Source organism: Diceros bicornis, chromosome 35, assembly GCF_020826845.1.
Source record: "Diceros bicornis minor isolate mBicDic1 chromosome 35, mDicBic1.mat.cur, whole genome shotgun sequence".
NCBI lineage: Eukaryota > Metazoa > Chordata > Mammalia > Perissodactyla > Rhinocerotidae > Diceros > Diceros bicornis.
In genome coordinates this window covers 10,108,342-10,128,924 of record NC_080774.1, presented here as the reverse complement: position 1 = coordinate 10,128,924, position 20,583 = coordinate 10,108,342, and the positions used below count along the sequence as shown (strand labels likewise).

At 39.0% G+C, this 20,583-nt stretch overlaps 1 protein-coding gene across 2 annotated transcripts in view; it reads left to right on the top strand.

Moving 5' to 3' along the window:
• TMEM116 (transmembrane protein 116) overlaps positions 1-9,613 on the top strand; it is a 71,534-nt gene extending 61,921 nt beyond the window's left edge. For both annotated transcript variants that reach the window (XM_058531443.1, XM_058531441.1), the window contains 4 exons: positions 255-393; positions 2,200-2,344; positions 2,923-2,996; positions 3,761-9,613. In XM_058531443.1, the coding sequence (XP_058387426.1) occupies positions 255-393; positions 2,200-2,344; positions 2,923-2,996; positions 3,761-3,967 (565 nt within the window). In that variant the 3' untranslated portion in view covers positions 3,968-9,613. The remainder of the gene's footprint in view (positions 1-254; positions 394-2,199; positions 2,345-2,922; positions 2,997-3,760) is intronic.
• The last annotated feature ends 10,970 nt before the right edge of the window (positions 9,614-20,583 follow it).

Here is a 20,583-nt window from a genome sequence, read left to right as displayed (position 1 = left end):
CATTCTGGCCAAGGTGCTTATATTCTAAATGGGCGATGGAACACGGTATAATCAAGGCTAAAAGTGCATAAGTATAAATATAAGACAAAGTGACTAGAAGATAATAAATGTATGAGAAGGAACAAGGTGTTATGGGCAAGGGTTAGCAAAATGATAAGTAAAATTGCATGCTCATTAACTTTTGTTGCACTGAATGGGTATCTCTCTAGTCTTATATGTGTAGCAGTACTCCTGTCCATTGATTCTCTTCCTAGGTGTATCCTGATGTACTCACCACCATCAGCCATGGCTGAACTCCTGCCTTCTGCCAACACATCAGTCTGTAGCACACTTTATTTTTATGGGCTCACCATTTTCCTGGCCAGCTTTCTACTCAGCCTCCTCACCATTGTGGTATGGTGCCCCCCTACCTGCCTTTATGGAAAGAGGGGAAATTGGGAGGGATGAGCAGTATTCCCAGGGTGTGGGAAAGATAGGGTGGAGAGGCACTTCCCATCATCCCTAGAACTAGGAAAGTGGCTAGGAGATATTGACAATTTAATTTTTACCTCAGTCCTTTGAAATTCCCAAGATCAAATGATGAGTGGGGAATAAAGCCTGTATTCATTATGTGAGTATTATGCTCACTCTAGAACTAATGTATTTTCCTGTGGATTCTCATGGAGGACCAGACCAGAAAACTAGTATGTATCAAATATATCCTTTATACAGGATGACACTCTGGAACATAGGACATATGCTTTTATTTAATTTTCCAAATAATGAAAGAATTTTCTTTTCTCCATTCTTTATTGGCTATAAATTTGCATTTATGCTATGGTTAACTGGGGTTAAGGTGCTGAGTGGCTCAGGCAGTTATTAAATATTCATTTGACATCATCAGAATGATGTACAATTAAAATAGCCATGGGACAGTATGTTATTTATACATAACTGCCTAGTACAAAATCAGTAAACAAGCAAATATACCTTTTTATTTGCCTTATCTACTTTTCAGTGTCATTATCTCCTCTTCTCATATGCTAGTTCAGGAATTACAAACTATCTGCTTGCAGACCAAATTTATCCCACAATACGTTTTGTTTTGCTAGCACAGCTAGCACGTGTGAACCAAATATAATTGTGGAGAATTTCCTTTGAGAATTCAAAAATAAGTTATGGAGATAGCTTAGCTCAAACCAGCAACTTTATAAAGAGTGCACAATGACTAGTTTATATTAAAATGGCTTTGACGATTTACATTTAGAACTGGTTGACAAGAGAGACAGGTCTCCCAAAGCCAGGCACCCTGGGAATTCCAATTTGCTTCTTCAGAATAACCCAGGCTTCAGTGGGCATTCAGAATTAGCATTCTGATTATTTTTTAATCAACAGCTGGTGAACTGATTTTACTAGACATAAATATTCTCAAATAAGTTCAAGCCTTCTTTTGATTCCTGTATCTGTGGGGAAAGGAAACTACACGGCTAAACTTAATTGAGTAATTGGGTTATTAACTTAGAAATGGATCTGGAGTATTAGGGAAAAGTTTCAGGTTCGGTCAGATTTGCTACCAAGATTATTACCTAATTTACTCCCCACAAAAAGCACATTGGACTTCTCAACTGATTTATATTTCTTTCATTAGTTAAACCTTATTCAGATAGCCCGCAAATGGAAGGAACAACAATCTATTTTCCATCTAAAGGCAAGAACAGACTTCCTAAAACTCTTTTTGCTTAGAGTTGAGAATTTAAGCTCAGCCACTAAAGTATTTTAAGTAAAGCATTTATTTTAAGGGTATTTAAAGTGCTAACGTATTTATTTTAAGGGTATTAAGCATAGAACACTTTCTAACACAATCTCCAATGAAGTGTTTTAAAAGAGGATCTGATTAGATCTTAGTTTTAACTTCCCATGCATATTGTGATTAGCTTCAGTGAGGGGAAAAAAAAGACTGAGGGTTAATGTAAGGTTGGTGTATTGAACATGGTTACCGAAAGTTTGGCTAATCTCTCTCCATTTCCATGGCCAAGCAAGAGTTCACTCTGAAGATAATTTTCTCTCAGAAAAAGCCTGGTCTCAGATGGTAAAGATAAGAGAATGGTCTTTACTGCTGTGAGACCCCAAGAGAATGATCGCTCTAAAATGGTAGGAGGATAGACCTGGGAAGTTTTACTAAGCCTTAAGTAAACTACTCAATGCTATCCCCATGTTTAGATCCTACTCATCCAAGCCCAAACACTGTATAAGAAGTTTGTGAAATTGACTGGCTTTCTGGGGAGTGAACAGTGGGCAGTGATTCACGTTATGGAGCAGCGAGTGCGCTTCTACCCAGTGGCCTTCTTTTGCTGCTGGGGCCCAGGTGGGTATCTTAATGGAAAGAGCTGGGCAACTGTTGGGTTCTAGTCAAGCAAAGTGGTCTCACCAAGAAAGATGACTGCAAATTCCTGTCCAACTTGTAAAATTTACATTGGTCTCACTGTATTTCCAGTTTTTCCCAACCTCCTCAACTTCTTTTCCTTATGTTTTAGAAATTAAGATAATTAGACATGAGATGCAAAGTGATATGAGAGGAAATGTCCTGACAGAACTCAGAGATATTAACACCTGTTCTTCCTACTACGTAAAGTTGTAGTGAGGATCAGATTGGATAATGTTTGTGAAAGAACTTGGTAAAGCCTAAAATGCTAAGAAGTGTAACTTACCTTCCTGTAGTTTGTCTGGCCACAATTGCTACACTAATAATCTGCAAAGTTTAATCAATGAGGAATAGAAGTTGGAGACCGAAGGCCCAGTGGTTTATATAACTGATTAATCTCACTGCTGGTCTTCATTATGCCTATAGTTTCCATTCTCACAATGCTTAGGCATGTATACTAAAGAATTTTATGCTCAAGCAGCCAGGGCTAGCAACAAGATTTATACTTTGTGTTTTCACAGCTGTCATTCTGATGATCATAAAGCTGACTAAAGCACAGGACACCAAGCTTCACATGGCCCTCTATGTTCTCCAGGTAACACTTTCAACATCCAGCATCTCTATTCTCACGCCCTTGTAGCCTATTCTCTTACACTGCCATAACTCAGCAGGCACACATTTTTCTCTCAGAGTATTTATTTCTACATTTCAGAAGAGAAAATGTATTATTTATATTCAGTTATGAAGAAGTTAAATTTTCCTCACAGATGAGGTAGATACTTTAGTGAAAGTGCTGCCATGCATTCCAGAGCATATGTATCTCTGGTCAACTTTGTTTTATTGATATGTTTTTAAGGAATGGGTAACAAAAAACAAGATCTACAAGATAATGTTCTTATGAAACACTGATAGTGACATGATTCTCTCCCATCCAGAGTGAATTGAATGGGATAAATTAGTTATTCTAGGTGAACAGGGAGGGAGGAGTAGAGAAATGGAATGATTCTTTTCTTCCTTTATCAGATTTAAGAAGGCTTTTTGGGCTATCTGACTATGCTGATAGGGCAGTTTTCCAAAGCCTCATGTGGGAAATGGGGAAATAAGGAAGGGCATTGAAGCCACTTCATTGGCCTTATGTATATACTAAGAAATACGACTAACTCTCAGTCATCCATGACAAGGGACAGTAAGAAGAGCGAGTTCAGGAACAGCTAGAAAAATGTAAAAAACTGATGGCAGATCTTGATGTGTGAGATAGAGGAAATATAACAATGCTTTATAAATAAGAGGAATGGGGACTATTCCCTGGATCTCTGAAAGCCTGAAGGATGGGCTCCATCACCCCTTCATCTCCTCCAGGCTCTAACAGCATCATCCCAGGGTCTGCTCAACTGTGGAGTATATGGCTGGACACAGTACAACTTCTACCAACTAAAGCAAGAGGCTCGGCGTGATGCAGACACCCAGACACCATTGTTATGCTCACAGAAGAGATTCTATAGCAGGGGCCTAGATCCATTGGAGTCTACACTTGCTTTTGCTACCAGCACCTCCACCATTCTTTGAAACTATAATACTGGAACATCCGGGAACTAGAGTTATTCTACATTAATGGATGGGGAATAGTGTTGGGGAAGAGCATCTTAAGTCTTTTCTAACCATGCTTTAGCTATGGAAGTGAAAGGGAATATACTGCCATGGTTAGTAGCTATTCTAGGTGGATTGGGTAGGACCTCTCCCTTATTCTCAGATTCACTAGTGATTCCTAAAGTCTTTGTTCAGGGAGGTGAAGCCACTTTCCATCTAAGAGATACACTCATATTACTTTGATGAATATTATATTTGTCCAAGTCTCTTCTAGAAAAAAATAAATTTCAGATTATTATTTATACGTGCCATTGCCAGGCTCTCTACTCCACAGTTGCAGGGGAAGTAGGGTGGCATGCAACAACTTACTCAGCTCTTGCCATTGCTATTACTCTCTCTCTGAGGTTGGACAAAAAACGTCCTTGGTTCCTGTTCTTTGAAGAGTTTTGGAAATTCAGAAGAAACAAGGATAACAACTGTCGAAAAAACAACAGTGGGATCCTCAGACACACCATATCCTAGTCTTTTATATGTTCACTACTGTTCTAGGTCTTGACACTAGGGTCCATCCTGCTGTAGAAAATTAAGGCCAATCTTTTGAAGTTACAGGAGATAATAAGATTTAAAAGAAATCAGGACTAAAAGAAACTCTATGATTCAAAAACTCTTAACTCTCATTTACAAGCAGAAGTCCAAGGTGTAGGTTTCAAAGTGCCTAGACATAGAATTAGGTTGAATCGTATGAACTTGCTGTTTTTGTAGGTGAAAATGGTCTAATATCATCAATTTTACATGGTTCAACCTAACAGTAAATGCTAAATATATGTTTATAGAATAAATGAATGAACAAGTGAATGAATGAATGATAAGTAGAATTTGAACCTTTTGGGAAAGAAAAGATTCCCAGACTGCAGAGCCTCATTCATAGGTAGGAATATCTAATCTGTTTCTTCCTCTTCAATCACATAACAAGTGATGTTTGGTCTCTGGTTAAGTTATGAACAAGGCCAGTCTGAGGCCAGGGCATCAGATACTATGATGCCAAAACAAAGAGGAAAGCCAAATGGACAAAGTGACTGGAATGATAATCAACTAAAACATCTGGAGCTAATAATCAGAAGCTTCTCACCTAGTGAATTCCCTTGATCTGTCCAAGGCAAAATCCTTAAGATTAGAGAAAATTGACAGAGTAGATTATAATGGGGGATTAGACAGGATACTCTGAAAAGTAAGTTCCAGAGATTTTTCCAGAGGAGCTTTCTATAAAATGTTAGGGAGTTCAATAATAGCTCTTTAGGTTTTGGGTCATGAGCTTTAGCCTTACTGTGGAGGGTAACCTGGCCTTGTTCTGTCAAGATCACATCTTGAGGCCTCTCCTTGCCCCAAAGCTCTGGAGACCCAATTTCTGGATAGCACAGAACAAGAAAGACTGCCTCACCTAGGGAGCTGCTTTAGCTTCTTTTAATTTAAAAACTAGTGAGAATTTGGCATATAGAAAGACAGATGGAAACAAGAAAGACTTCCTGTTTTCCATAGACCTTGAGGGACACCAGAACTAAGGAGTCTGATTCTTAAAAAGTCCTTTCAGTATCACTTCATATTTGGCTTTATTACCAGAAAGAAGGTAATTATTAAATTTTTGTCAGGTTTTTTCACCTTGCTTTTCTGATGAATTTTTTTGCATTGACATTGGTCTTACATCTTCTATGGTTGTAGGCAAAAAAAAAAAGATAGTAGGAATGAGAAATAATAAAAGGCTAGGCACGACCCAGATTAGGATTATCAGCTTTTCGTCATACTGAAAGTCAGAGGGGACAGGTGGAGCTGCCCCCATAACCCTTGAATTTATATGTAGGAGGGGCATAGACATAGACACAGTGGCAGTTGTTAAAATTGTTGCAAATAGCCTTCCCGTGATAGCTTGTCCAGGTTGTAGGCATAGTGGAGTATAGTGGTATCTAAGCAGGTTTGATTAATACAGATCTTCTGTGGACCATATAGGATACCATGTTTCACCTTCCCCTCATCAGCCCTGTCTATAGCTTCAAAAAACTCTGCACCCCAAGACCATGTGTCCTACATGGGGAACTAGATAAGTGTTTGATGTTTTTTAATACATGAGAGCCTTTGGATGTTTTCACATAGCAGCCTCCCACATTTTACATCTTGGGCCTTGCACTTGCTGAAGACTTTAAACATCCCTTTAGATTAACTGCCACAGTTTCCAAACCTGTCCCCCTTGGTATTCATGTAATGATAGCAACTTTCCTGGGCAATCTTCCAAAGATTTTAACACATTGTTTTTCCAGGCTGCAGCGCCAGCCCTGGTGACAACAATCTTGTTCTTTGCAAGGTGTGCCATCTTGCTTTTAGATATCTGTCTGCCACCACTTGGAGGTGCCATTATAGTATTCTTGGAGGTCACACTCATCCATACTGAGGTGGCAGGCTGTGGTTGCCTTTAGAAATTTTCAGTTTTTTGCAGCAGGATCCAAATGCACAATCTGAACCCTTCTTCACCTGGCATGAGGGCAGACAACACTGATCCTTTTGACAATCCAAGACACTGCCACAATCACATTCATCTCCTTTATGCACTATCTTATTCCTACAATATGGCTTTCCAAAGGCGCTTTGGAGCTCAGGTTTATTAAATAGGCAGTCCCCTCTGTGCTTATGCAATAGCTAGTGGAAGTAGTGGAAGCTGCAGTTGCTGAAGCCCATCTCTACAGTAATAAATTCATGCATAGTACGGAGGTTCTGGCCATGGGACTTGCAGGCCACATGGTGATGCTTCATTCCCAAATTGTGGCCAAGCTCATGAGCCACGAGAGCTGTGAAATGTGGTGTATCTTCATGAGAGAAAGATTAAACACTGCTTGTATTCTTGGCAGTGCAGATACCACTGAGAAATGCATGGCCCTGGTACTTCCCAAGACTTTGGCCAACAATCATATGAGCGACATCATGCTTCACCCTTCTCAAAAGATGCCCGTCTCTCCAGCAGTTAAAATTTTGAAGTGTTTCCTGCAAATTCACAGAGATTTGCGCTAAATTTCTCTCTGTCCATATCTCTAACCCAGTAAGTACTACTTTCACATTTAGCTCCTTCATGTACCTGTTGACCCAGAGAATGGACATTCGTTACCATCTGTGTTGTCTTGGTAATACTGTTTTCCACATTTGAAACCACTTATTGTCAACCACGATAAATATTTCTACATACTTGGGAAGTGACCACATAGAGGGCATAGGAACTAAGGAGAGTTCTATTCTGCTCTGAATTTGTAAAGTGGCTAAGAGCTCTTCCTGTACATCTCCACTGATTGCACAAGACTCACTTGACTTTAAAGATATGCTGTAAACCCTATGTTCAAAATTCTTTGAAGAATATATAGGCTTGATGTCAAAGACAGTGCAATGTAAGATCAGGATTCCCTTTAGTCCTAAGCAAGTGCTGATAGTCACAGGAGAATCCAGGTCATCCTCTGAATACTCAGTCATCCTGAATAAAAGACATGTCCAAACCTAGTTTCCCATTTTCATGTGTATCAACAGAGAAGTTCTTGACAAATAAATAATTCTTTCTTTTGCTATAAATTAATAATATGCCATTTCCCTTGTATGAGCAGGACATAGGACACCTTGTCTGATTTTCCTTCCAGTCCTCTGAACATCATCAAGTTTCTAGGTATGACTATTTGGTAATAAAGAGATTCCCACTTACAATGCATCCCGTGAGGAATAGTCACTATCAGCAATAAGATGACATGCAGCTTAATATGGGAAGGGCCCATTCTTAAATGCCCCATCTGGAGATTCCTGGAAGAAAAAATTACTCCAAACCTTACCCATGACCACTTGATTTCATAGAAGAAAGGCCAGCAGGGCGACAGAGTAAATAACCAGGGTTGTCATTGTCATGGCCCAAGTGAAACAGCTAATGATCCCAGACCTCTTGCTCTCAATTGCTCTCTTTGGGACCCGAATCGTTGTCAGTGACACAGTTTGGCCAAAGCTCAAAGCTATGCTGCCTGCCAGAAGGATAGCTGTTCCCACTGCTGGGAATTACATGATGACACCTGCGTTTTGACTGTCTCTTCCTACTCCTGTTGTGCTCTCTCTCTTCAGAAGTGTCCTTACTTTGCAACCTTCCTCAAAGAACAAGAGTTTTAGTGTTCCTTAGCTAAGCTCCTGCTGTCTTCATAGAGGAGTCTTCAAGAAGAGGAAACTTTCGGAGATTCAGCCAGTGCTATGACCCAGGACCCAGGCCCTGAGAAAAGAAAAAAATATAACCTTCTTCCCTCAGTCCAGTCCCCATGGAACAGCCATCCCCTCCTGTCATTGTTATTCTTTTGAGTCATTGAAACTAAAGGTTCCAGAGCAGGGGTTTGTGGATCTCTGGGTAGGTCACAGGCCTCTGCTGTCCAATGCCTTTTGGACTGTTGGATCAGTGGACCATGCCATTGGACCATTCCCTACTCTATACCACACAGCCCATTTCAAACCTCCAATCCTTTTCCTTTTTTTTTCCTTCATTATTCACAATATGTTTATTTATTTGCTCAATCCTAGAATACATGTGGAGTATTTTTAGAATAACTAACCCATGCCTCTGTGCAAAGCAAATATACGAACTAGAGAACAATATTTGTGTTCAATTCTTTTTGCCTTTAGCCTTATGGAATGAGGTCAAAATAATATTTTCCAAAATTATTTAGGTTAGCATTTTTCCATCCAGACCTATTCAGTGTGGTTATGTTATTCATTTTTAATACAGTTAGGTTCATATGTTACTGTTTGGATTTCATTTTGGTTAGCTTCCACATTTTGGATGATGATGATAATGATGATGATTTGGGGGGTTATGTGAAATGTTACCATAATTTTAAAAGTCTGTACTATACAAAAAAATGTACTACAGGTACACCTTCTTGAGCCTTTAACCTGTTTCCATGTCCTTGTTCTCTCCAGTCAGTTCTCACCCAGCAATCTCCATAGTACTTAGTTTATTTTTCCTGTATTTCCTTCTGCACAAATTAGGAGATGCATGTACATTTTCTTGTATCCCTTTTTTTCTTATATAAATGTAGTGTAACATTTTGCACTTTCCTTTTTGAACTTAAAGATATATCCTGTAAATCACTCCACATCAGTTCACAGAGGTCTTCCTCATTCATTTTTTTCACAGCTGCATAGTATTCCATTTTGTGGATATATCATAATTTATTAAATCACTCTCTTATGTATAAGCTTTTAGGTTGTTTATGTTATTTTGACATTACACACAGTGCATCAACAAATAATCGTGCACATATGTATTTCTGTAGAGGCAAATTCTAAGAAATGGGAAGGCTGTATCCAAAGCTAACTGCAAATGTAGCTTTGTTTGATGTTGGCAAATTCCCCTTCAGAAGAGATTTATCAGTTTTCATTCCTCCTAGCAATGTATTAGAGTGCCTGTTTCCCCACAGTCTAAATAACAGAATATGTTGCCATGCCATACATTTTAATTATCACCAAACTAATAGATGAGGAATGGCATCTCAGTGTTGTTTAATTTGTATTTTTCTAATTTTGAGTGGATTTGAACATGTTTTAATATGTTTGAGACCATTTTTATGTCTTTTAATAATTGTCTATTCATAATAATAATATTATTATTTTAATAATGATATTAAAAGCTTTTAATAATAATAATAATAATTTTCCCCTTTTGCTGTCAAGTTTTGGTCTTTTTTAATCTCAACTTTCCCCTCAACTTTATTGAGGTATAATTCACAGATAAAATTGTATATATTTAAAGTGTACAACATGATGATTTTATATATGTATGTATTGTGAAATATTTATTTATGGTGAATATAAATTTTCTAAAAGGCAAAGGAACTAGAGTAGTTAAAATAATTTTGGAAAACAATAACATGGGGGGACCCACTCTACTCAATTTCAAGACTGTGTGGTATTGGTGATGGGATAAACACATAGATCAGTGGAACAGAATAGAGAACCCATACATGTATGGCCAACTGATTTTTGACAAAGGGACAAAAAAGCAATTCCGTGGAGGAAGGAGTCTTCTCAACAAATGGTGCTGAAAAAATGGATACACATAGACAATAAAATGAACCTCAACCTAAACCTTACACTTTATACAAAACTCAAAATGGATTGTAGATTTAAATGTAAAATATAAAACTATAAAACTTTTTAGAAGAAAACGTAGAACATCTTAGGACCTAGAGCTTAGTGAAGAATTCTCAAACGTGACACCAAAAGCATAAAAGAAAAAATAAAAGAAAAAAATCCATAAATTTGACCTCATCAAAAGTAAAAACTCTTGCTTTGTGAAAGACCCTTTTAAGAGGATGAAAAGATAGGGCCAGTTCCGTGGCATAGTGGTTAAGTTCGCACGCTCTACTTCGGCGACCCAGGGTTCGCAAGTTCGGATCCCGGGCGTGAACCTATGACTGCTTATCAAGCCATGCTGTGGTAGCGTCCCACATATAAAGTAGAGGAAGATGGACACGGGTGTTAGCCCAGGGCCAATCTTCCTCAGCAAAAAGAGGAGGATTGGCAACAGATGTTAGCTCAGGGCTAATCTTCCTCACACACACAAAAAAGAGGATGAAAAGAAAAGCTACAGACTGAGAGAAAATATTTGCAAACCACATATCTGATAAAAGACTCATATCTAGAATATATCAAGAACTCTCATTACTCAACTCTGTCAAAGCAAACAATCCAATTAGAAAATGGTCAAAGACATCAGAAAAGATGTTGAACATTAGTAGATATTAGAGACATGCAAATTAAGACCCCATGAGAGATCACTACAGACCTATTAGAACAGCTAAAATTTTAAAAATAGACAATGCTAAATGTTGGTGAGGATGCAGAGAAACTGGATCTTGCATACATTGCTGATGGGAATGTAAAATTGTATTGCATCTCTGGAAAACACCACAGGACTCAATGATTACACTTCTGGACATTTATCACAGAGAAATGATAATTTATGTCTACGTAAAAATCTGTCCACGAATATTTATAGCAGCTATATTTGTAGTAGCCAAAAACTGGAAGCAAAGTGTTCCTCAATAGGTGAAAGGTTAAACTATGGTACATCCATATCATGTGCTAGCAATAAAAGGGAATGAACCATTCATACACAAAACAACTTAGCTGGATCTCAAGGGCATTAAAGTGAGTGGAAAAAAGCAATCTCAAAAGGCCAAATACTGTATGATTCCATTTATATAACATTTTTGAAATGACACATTGTAGAGATGGAAAACATATTAGTGGTTGCCAGGGGTTAGGGATGGCAAGGTGGGTAAGGGGTTGTGATGCGACTATAGAAGGGTAGCATGAGTGAGACCTTTGTGATCATAGAATAGTTCTCTATCTTGATTGTGGTGGTGGTTACAGAAATTTAAACGTGATCAAATGGCACAGAACTATACACATTGCATCAATGTCAATGTCCTTGTTTTGATATTGTGCTATATCAAAAGGGGGAAGCTCAGTGAAGGGTATATGTGACCTCTCTGTGTTATCTTTGCAATTTCCAGTGAGTTATTTCAAAATAAGAAAATTTTTAGGGCCGGCCCCATGGTATGGTGGTTGATTTTGGTACACTCCACTTTGATGGCTGAGGTTCGCGGGTTCAGATCCCAGGTGCGGACCTATACCACTCATCAGCCATGTGGTGATTCATATACAAAGTAGAGGAAGATTGGCACAGGTGTTAGCTCAGGGTGAATCTTCCTCAGCAAAAAAAAAAAAAAAAAATTTAAAAGCCAGTATGACTGCCAAACACAGTAAGAAAAATAAACTGTTAGAAATATAAGGAATGCTTCATAAAAACACAGTTTTAAAGTAAGTTTTAAATACAGTATATGTCTTTCAGAATTTGTCGGTTCAAGTAGATAAATAATAAAGAATGGTATATATACAAAATATAATAGAAACAATAAGCTTGATATTTTATATACACACATGTGATTTTGTTCCCTACAGAAAGTGCATATTCTTCTCTTATACCCACTGAACAACTGTAAAAATCAACAATGAAAAAAATCATGAATTTTGCAATAAAGAATTGGTTAGGAAGACATTAGCAAGATGGCAGAATAGCAAGCCCTGGACCCTATTCCCCTCACAAACAAACACATTCAACAACAATTCACAGACAAATTCCCTTTGTTAGAAATCCAGATACTAATTGAAAGGCTTTTGCACCCCAGGTGAACATGAAACCAGACTTACCAAAGCCGGTAGGGAGATTCAAGACATGTTCTTGCAGAATCCTTAGCCCCCTCACACAGTGCTGTATGATCAGAAAGAGACCCCTAGCTCCCATATTCTCCCAGAGGAAGAGTGTTGGTTTGTGTGTCTAGTATGCCAACTTTTCTGAGGGGGCTCCCCAGAGGACTAGCTCCTGTCTTGACAGTCCTGGAGCTCTGACGGGACCAGCACAGACTAGGCGCCTGAGGGAGAACAGAGATGGCAATTTGAACTGGTGACACCGTAGATCCCCGCCACTGCTCAACACAGAGTGAGCAGATGAAAAATCCCAGCTCAGCTTCCCCCTGAGGAGGGAAAGAGTTGACCCATGTATCAAATGCCCCAGCTTCTCCAGGGCTGCCCAAAGAACTGGCATCTGTCTTGCCAGACATGGAGCCCTGATGGATCTGGTGCAGAACAGCCACATGGAAGAGAACAGAGATTGTGGTTTGGACTGGTAGATGCCATAGCTCCTTCCCCTGGCTCAGCACAGAGCAAGCAGACAAAAACCACAGCTGCCTGCTGCTCCCTGGGAAGGGAAAGAGTTAATAGAGGCCCCCAGAATCTCTTTCTGGACTGATTTGTGGGAGTCTTCTGTATGAGGCCAGTCCATGAAGACTGATAGAGGTACCTGCTTTGTCTAATACACAGACACCAACACAGAGAGTCAAGGAAAATGAATCAGATAAAGATGTTCCAAATAAAGAAGCGAGATAAATCTCCAGAAACTGACCCTAATGAAATGGAGGTATATAATTTACCTGATAGAGCCGGCCCCGTGGCTTAGCAGTTAAGTGCGCGCGCTCTGCTACTGGCGGCCCAGGTTGGGATCCCAGGCGCACACCGATGCAATGCTTCTCCGGCCATGCTGAGGCCGTGTCCCGCATACAGCAACTAGAAGGATGTGCAATTATGACATATAACTATCTACTGGGGCTTTGGGAGGAAAAAAGGAGGAGGATCGGCAATAGATGTTAGCTCAGAGCCGGTCTTCCTCAGCAAAAAGAGGAGGATTAGCATGGATGTTAGCTCAGGGCTGATCTCCCTCACAAAAAAAATAAAAAAAATTTACCTGATAGAGAATTCAAAATAGCTGTCATAAAGATGCTCATTGAGGGGCCAGCGCGATGGCATAGTGGTTAATTTCACATACTCCACTTCAGCGGCCTGGGGTTCGCAGGTTCGGATCCTGGGTGTGGACCTGCACACCGCTTATCAAGCCACACTGTGGCGGCATCCCATATAACATAGAGGAAGATGGGCATGGATGTTAGCCCAGGGCCAATCTTCCTCAGCAAAGAGAGGAGGATTGGCAGCAGATGTTAGCTCAGAGCTAATCTTCCTCACACACACAAACACAAAAAGATGCTCATTAGGTCAAGAGAACAATGCATGAACAAAGTGAGAATTTCAACACAAAGATAGAAGATATAAAAAGGCACCAGACAGAAAACATGGAGCTGAAGAACACAATCACTGAACTGAAAAATTCACGAGGCGGGTTCAAATCAGACTATATCAAGCAGAAAAAAGGATCAGTGAACTCAAAGATAGATCATTGGAAATAATTCAGTCAGAAGAGCAAAAAGAAAAAAGAGTGAGAGAGAGTGAAGAAAGCTTAAGGGATTTACAAGATACCAAGCAGACCAATATATACATTCTAGGAGTTCCAGAAGGAGGAGAGAGAAGAAAAAAGGAACAGAATGATTATTGAAAGAAATAATGCCTGAAAACTTCCCAAATCTGGAGAAGGAAATGAACATACAGATTAATGAAGTATGGAGAACACAAAACAAGATAAAATGCAAAGATATCCACACTGAGACACATTATAATCAAATTGTCAAAAGCCTAAGACAGGAAGAAAATTTTGAAAGAAGCAAGAGAAAAGTGACTTGTCACATATAAGGAAATGTCCATAAGACTCTCAGTGTTTTTTCAGCAGAAATTTTGTAGGCCAGAAGGGAGTGGCATGATATATTCAAAGTGTGAAAGAAAAAAAACTGCCAACCAAGAATACTTTACCTGGCAAAACTGTCCCTCAAAAATGAAGGAGAAATAGAGTTTTGCAAACAAAAGCTGAGGGAGTTCCTCACCACTAAAACTGCCTTAAAATAAATGCTAAAGGGAATTCTTCAAGTTGAAATGAAAGGATGCTAAAAAGCAACGGAATAGCATAAGAAAATATGAAACTCCTTGGTAAAGGTAAATATGTAGACAAATACAGAGTACTGTATTACTGTAATGTTGGTGGGTAAATCATTTTTAATTCTAATATAGAAGTTAAAAGACAAAAGTGTTAAAAATAACTAAAAAGTATGTTAAAAGATACACAGTATATATAGATGCTAATTGTAACAACAATAACAAATTGGGGGAGGGGAGAAGTTAAAGTGTTGAGTTTTTGTATGGGATTTAGCTTAAGTTGTTACTAGCTTAAAATAGACTGTTATGACTATGATGTATTTTATGTAAGCACCAAGATAACCACAAAGAAATGCCAGTAGAAGTTACACAAAAGAAAAAGAGAAAGGAATTAAAGCACATCAATACAAAAAAATCAACAAAACGAAGGAAGACAGCAAAAGAGGAAAAGACAGACAAAAGAACTACAAGACTAACAGAAAGCAGTTAACAAAAATGGCAATAGTAAATTCTTACCTATCAGTAATTGCTTTAAACATAAATAGATTAAACTCCTCAACCAAAAGATACAGAGTGGCTGAATGGACTGAAAAAACAAGACTCAACTATGTGCTGTCTATAAGAACCTCCCTTTAGATTTAAGAATATACTTAGGCTGGGACCAGCCCGGTGGCAGAGCAGTTAAGTTTGCATGTCCCACTTCGGCAGCCTGGGTTTCACCGGTTCCGATCCTCGGGGCAACCCTACTCACCGCTCATCAAGCCGTGAGATGACTGATCCTGTGGGATGATCCCATGGGATCCCATATGGGATGCTGAGGTGGCGTCCCATATGGAAGAGCCACAACTCTACAACTATGATACACAACTAGGTACTGGGGCTTTTAGGAGAAAAAAGAAAAAAAGAGGAAGATTGGCAACAGATGTTAACACAGGGCCAATCTTCCTCAAACAAAAAAAGAATACACACAGGCTGAAAGTGAAGGGATGGAAAACAAATTCTATGCAAATGATAACCAGAAGAGAGCAGGAGTGACTATACTTATATTAGACAAAATAGACTTTAAGTCAAAAACTGTCCCAAGAAGGACATTATATAATGATAAGAGGAGCAATCCACCAGGAAGATATAACAATTATAAATTTATATGCACCTGTGTCTTGACATGAGTACAGCCATGTTTGGCCGGTCCATGAACCTACAGCCACCAGCACACAAAGAAATCTAAAGTGGCTTTCTATGTGGTGGGTACTGGCCCTTCTCCCACAGAGACAGTTGCAATTTGTAAGATTACAAGACTCTTTGGGCGTCCTAGGCCGGGACGGACTGGCCATCCATGCCGGGCTGGGGCGATAACCAAGGAGCTCAATGCACGTCCACAATTGATAACCATTTGTGCATGAGAACACCAAATGCTTACTCTGAAAACTACTCATACTATATAAGCTCCTAGAGACTGGGGCCTGATGAGAGTCTCGCCTATGGGGGGACGCCTTGCCCAGGACCTCTTTCAGTCGGCACTCCTGCCTAGCCGTGTCAGTTAAAGGGACTCTCCTCAGTGTAAGGGCGTGGATGTTTTAAGTACCCCATCTGATGTTTCTCTTTTTCAATTGATCAGATGTTTCTCTTTTTTGATCGATCTGATGTTGTTTCCTCTTTTTATTGACCTATCTAGATGTTATAAGTACCCAATCTGATGTTTCTTTGTATATAACTACTTCCTGTATTCTCCATATCTATTTGCTAACTTTCGCCTTTACCCTTCCCTATATAATAAAGTGTGCACTCAGTCCATTCGTTTGGGTTGGAAAGTTCCTTTTTACGTCTCTGATCGAAACCATCGAACCTCTTACAACAACCTGACATCAGAACCCCTAAATATATAAAACAAGGATCTGAATAGACATTCTTCCAAAGAAGATATACGATGGCCAACAGGTCCATGAAAAGATGCTCAACATCACTAATCATCAGGGAAATGCAAATCAAAACCACAATGAGATTTCACCTCACACCTGTTAGAATGGCTGTTTTCAAAAAGACAAGAAATAACAAATGTTGGCGAGGATATGGAGAAAATTGGCACCCTTGTGCACTGTTGTTGGGAATGTAAATTGGTGCGGCCACTATGGAAAACAGTATGGAGGTTCCTCAAAAAATTAGCAGTAGAACTACCATATGATCCAGCAATTCCACTTCTATGTATTTATCGAAAGGAAATGAAAACACTAACTTGAAAAGATATATGCACCCCCATGTTCATTGCAGCATTGTTTATAGTAGCCAAGACGTGGAAGCAAACTACGTGTCCATTGATTGATGAATGCATAAACAAAATGTGTATGGTAGTCCCCCCGCATCCATGGTTTCCCTTTCCATGGTTTCAGTTACCTGTGGTCAACTCCAGTCTGAAAATATTAAATGGAAAATTCCAGAAATAAACAATTCATAAATTTTAAATTGTGTGCTCTTCTGAGTAGCATGATGAAATCTTGCACCATCCTGCTCCATCCTGCCGTGGATGTGAATCATCCCTCTGTCCAGTGTATTCCACGCTGTATAGACTACCCGCCCATTAGTCACTTAGTAGCTGTCTTGGTTATCAGATCGACTGTCGAAGTATCACAGTGCTTGTGTTCAAGTAACCCTTATTTTACTTAATAATGGCCCCAAAGTGCAAGAATAATGATATTGGCGATTCAGATATGTTGAAGAGAAGCCATAAAGTGCTTCCTTGAAGTGAAAACTTGAAAGTTCTCAGCTTAGTAAGAAAAGAAAAAAAATCGTATGCTGAGGTTGCTAAGAACAAATCTTCTATCTGTGAAGTTGTGAAGAAGGAAAAAGAAATTCATGCTTGTTTTGCTGTCACACCTCAAACTGCAAAAGTTATGGCCACAGTACATGATAAGTGCTTAGTTGAGATGGCATTAAAGGCATTAAATTTGTGAGTGGAAGACATAAACAGAAAATGTGGTCTGACTGAGGGCAACGTGTTGCGCCAGAAAGCATTGAGCCTATATGAAGACTTCAGCAAGGGATCCCCTGAAACAGGTGACACCAAGCCATTTACTGCAAATAAAGAATGGTTACACAGATTCAGGAATAGGTTTAGACTGAAAGAGAGACCATATTCACATAACTTTTATTACAGTATATTGTTATAATTGTTCTATTTCACTAGTTGTTGTTCTTAATCTCCTACTGTGCCTAATTATACATTAAACTTTATCATAGGCATGTATGTATAGGAAAAAACATAGTATATATAGGGTTTGGTATAATCCGAAGTTTCAGGCCTCCACTGGGGGTCTTGGAATATATCCCCCATGGATAAGGGGGGACTACTATATATATATATATATACACACAATGGAATATTATTCAGCCATAAAAAAGAAGGAAATCTTGCCTTTTGCGACAACATGGCTAGACCTTGAGGGCATTGGGCTAAGTGAGATAAGTCACACAGAAAAAGAGAAATGCCATATGATCTCACTTATATGTGGAATCTAAAAGAAAAAAGAACCCATAGATACAGAGGGCAAATTAGTGGTTTCCAGAGGCGGGGGCTGGGGAGTTGATGAAATGGGTGAAGGTGGTAAAAAGGTACAAACTTCTATTTATAAAATAAATAAGTCCTTATTTGTAAATGAATATTGTATTAATACTATGTTGTATATTTGAAAGTTGCTAAGAGAATAGATCCTAAAAGTTCTCATCCTGAGAAAAGAAAATTTGTAACAATGTGTGGTGATGGATGTTAACTAGACTTACTGTGGTGATCACTTCACAGTATATACAAATACGAATCATTATGTTGTACACTTGAAACTAATATAATGTCAATTATATCTTAATAAAAATTAAAAGAGAACAAGCTTTAAAAAAAAGAATGAAGTTTGGACATACAAAAAGCTAAATTTTTGTCAAACTAATTTAATTCTGTGTCCTCATTGTGGGCATAATTACATCCATATGAGGTTATGATGATGTGATCTGTGTTTTCGATAAATTATATAAAAGAAATTTTTTTCCTCTCACTGGTCCCCAGAGAATGGAGTGGAGTCTAATTCCAGGCTATGAGGATTTTCCCAAAAGCACTCCTACAGGAACAAGAAAGAATGTCAGGTCAGGTCTGAGAAGAGAGATGGCCTATCCGAGTCCCCCAGTGGGGCATGACCCCTGGACTCCAGGAGCATTAATATCTGCATCCAAATGTGTTTTCTTTCCCACATTGAAATTTCCCTTTGTTTCCCACAAATCTGGATAAAAATGTAGAGCATAGACTTGGCTGGGCTTTGAGGAGCTAAGGGAAGGGCCCGGGTCTCTGCTGGCCTGAGGCAGCACAGAAAGGACAATAGCTGGACGGGGAAGGCAAGTAAAGCATGCCAATAAATCACCATCAGAATTTTGGGGGGAGTAGCTAGCTGGGTCACGAGTGACTACCAATACAGATTATTGGAACACGTAAGCATTCTTTAGAAGCCCCAAAATATAATGGGGAGAGGAATCAGTTGAAAAGGTACACTTCCTAAGAACAGTCACACATAATGCAGAATGAACTATTGTCACCCACGCTTTACAGGAAACACTGACCCTTGGACATGGAGATTTCGCACCCCGAGTTATATCTACCTGCTGTTTCCTGACCACATTAAAACTGGCCCCTTCCCTACCATAGTTTGTCCTAATGGGGTTCAACCTTCATTTGCTGGAGTTTGGGGTTTTATAAACTTTTTATGACTTGCTTGACTTTATAAATATTTAGCAATATTGCATCTGAGCAAGATTTTGGTTGTGCTAGGGAGTGGCAAGAGGCATCCTGCCCAGGGAATGAATCTGACCCTTTATATATTTTTTTATTGATGTCATAATAGTTTATAACATTGTGGAATTTTAATTGTACATTATTGTTTGTCAGTCACCATATAAATGCATTCCCTTCACCCTTGTGCCCACCCCCTCAACTCCCTTCCCCCTGTTAACCATCAAACTCTGCTCTCTGTCCGTGTGTTAGTTTATCTTCCACATATGAGTGAAATCATGTGGTGTTTGTTTTTCTCTGTCTGGCTTATTTCACTTAACGTAATACCCTCCAGGTCCATCCATGTTTTGCAAGTGGGACGATTTTGTCTTTTTTTTGTCTTTTTTTATGGCTGAGTAGTATGCCATTGTGTCTATATACCACATCTTCTTTATCTAATCATCAGTCGAGGGACACTTGGGTTGCTTCCACTTCTTGGCTATAGTGAATAATGCTGCAATGAACATAGGGGTGCGTAATTCTCTTTGGATTGTTGATTTCAGGTTCTTTGGATAAATACCCAGGAGTGGGATAGCTGGATCATAAGGTATTTCTATTTTTAAGTTTCTAAGGAATCTCCATACTGTTTTCTACAGTGGCTGCACCAGTTTGCATTCCCACCAGGGGAATCAGGGTTCTCATTTTTCCACACCCTCTCCAACATTTGTTATTTTTTGTCTTGGTGATTATGGCCATTCTAATGGTGTGAGGTGATATCTTAGTATGGTTTTGATTTGCATTTCCCTGATGATTAGTGATGTTGAACATCTTTTCATGTGCCTATTGGCCACCTGTTTATCTTCCTTGGAAAAATGTCTGTTCATATCCTCTGCCTATTTTTTGATTGGGTTTTTTTTTATTGTTCAATTGTGTGAGTTCTTTATATATTATGGAGATTAACCCCTTGTTGGATATATGATTTGCAAATATTTTCTCCTAGCTGGTGGGTTGTCTTTTCATTTTGATCCTGGTTTTGTTTGCCTTGCAGAAGCTCTTTAGTCTGATGAAGTCCCACTTGTTTATTTTTTCTTTTGTTTCCGTTGTCCGAGTAGACATGGAAGTCAAAAAGATCCCTCTATGACCAGTGTCAAAGAGTATATTCCCTATGTTTTCTTCCAGGATTTTTATAGTTTCAGGTCTTACCTTCAAGTCTTTGATCCATTTCGAGTTACTTTTTGTGTATGGTGAAAGAAAATAGTCTACTTTCATTCTTTTGCATGTGGCTGTCCAGTTTTCCCAGCACCACTTATTGGAGACTTTCCTTTCTCCATTGTATGTTCTTAGCTTCTTTGTCGAAGATTAGCTGTCCATAGATGTGTGGTTTTATTTCTGGGCTTTCATTCTGTTCCATTGATCT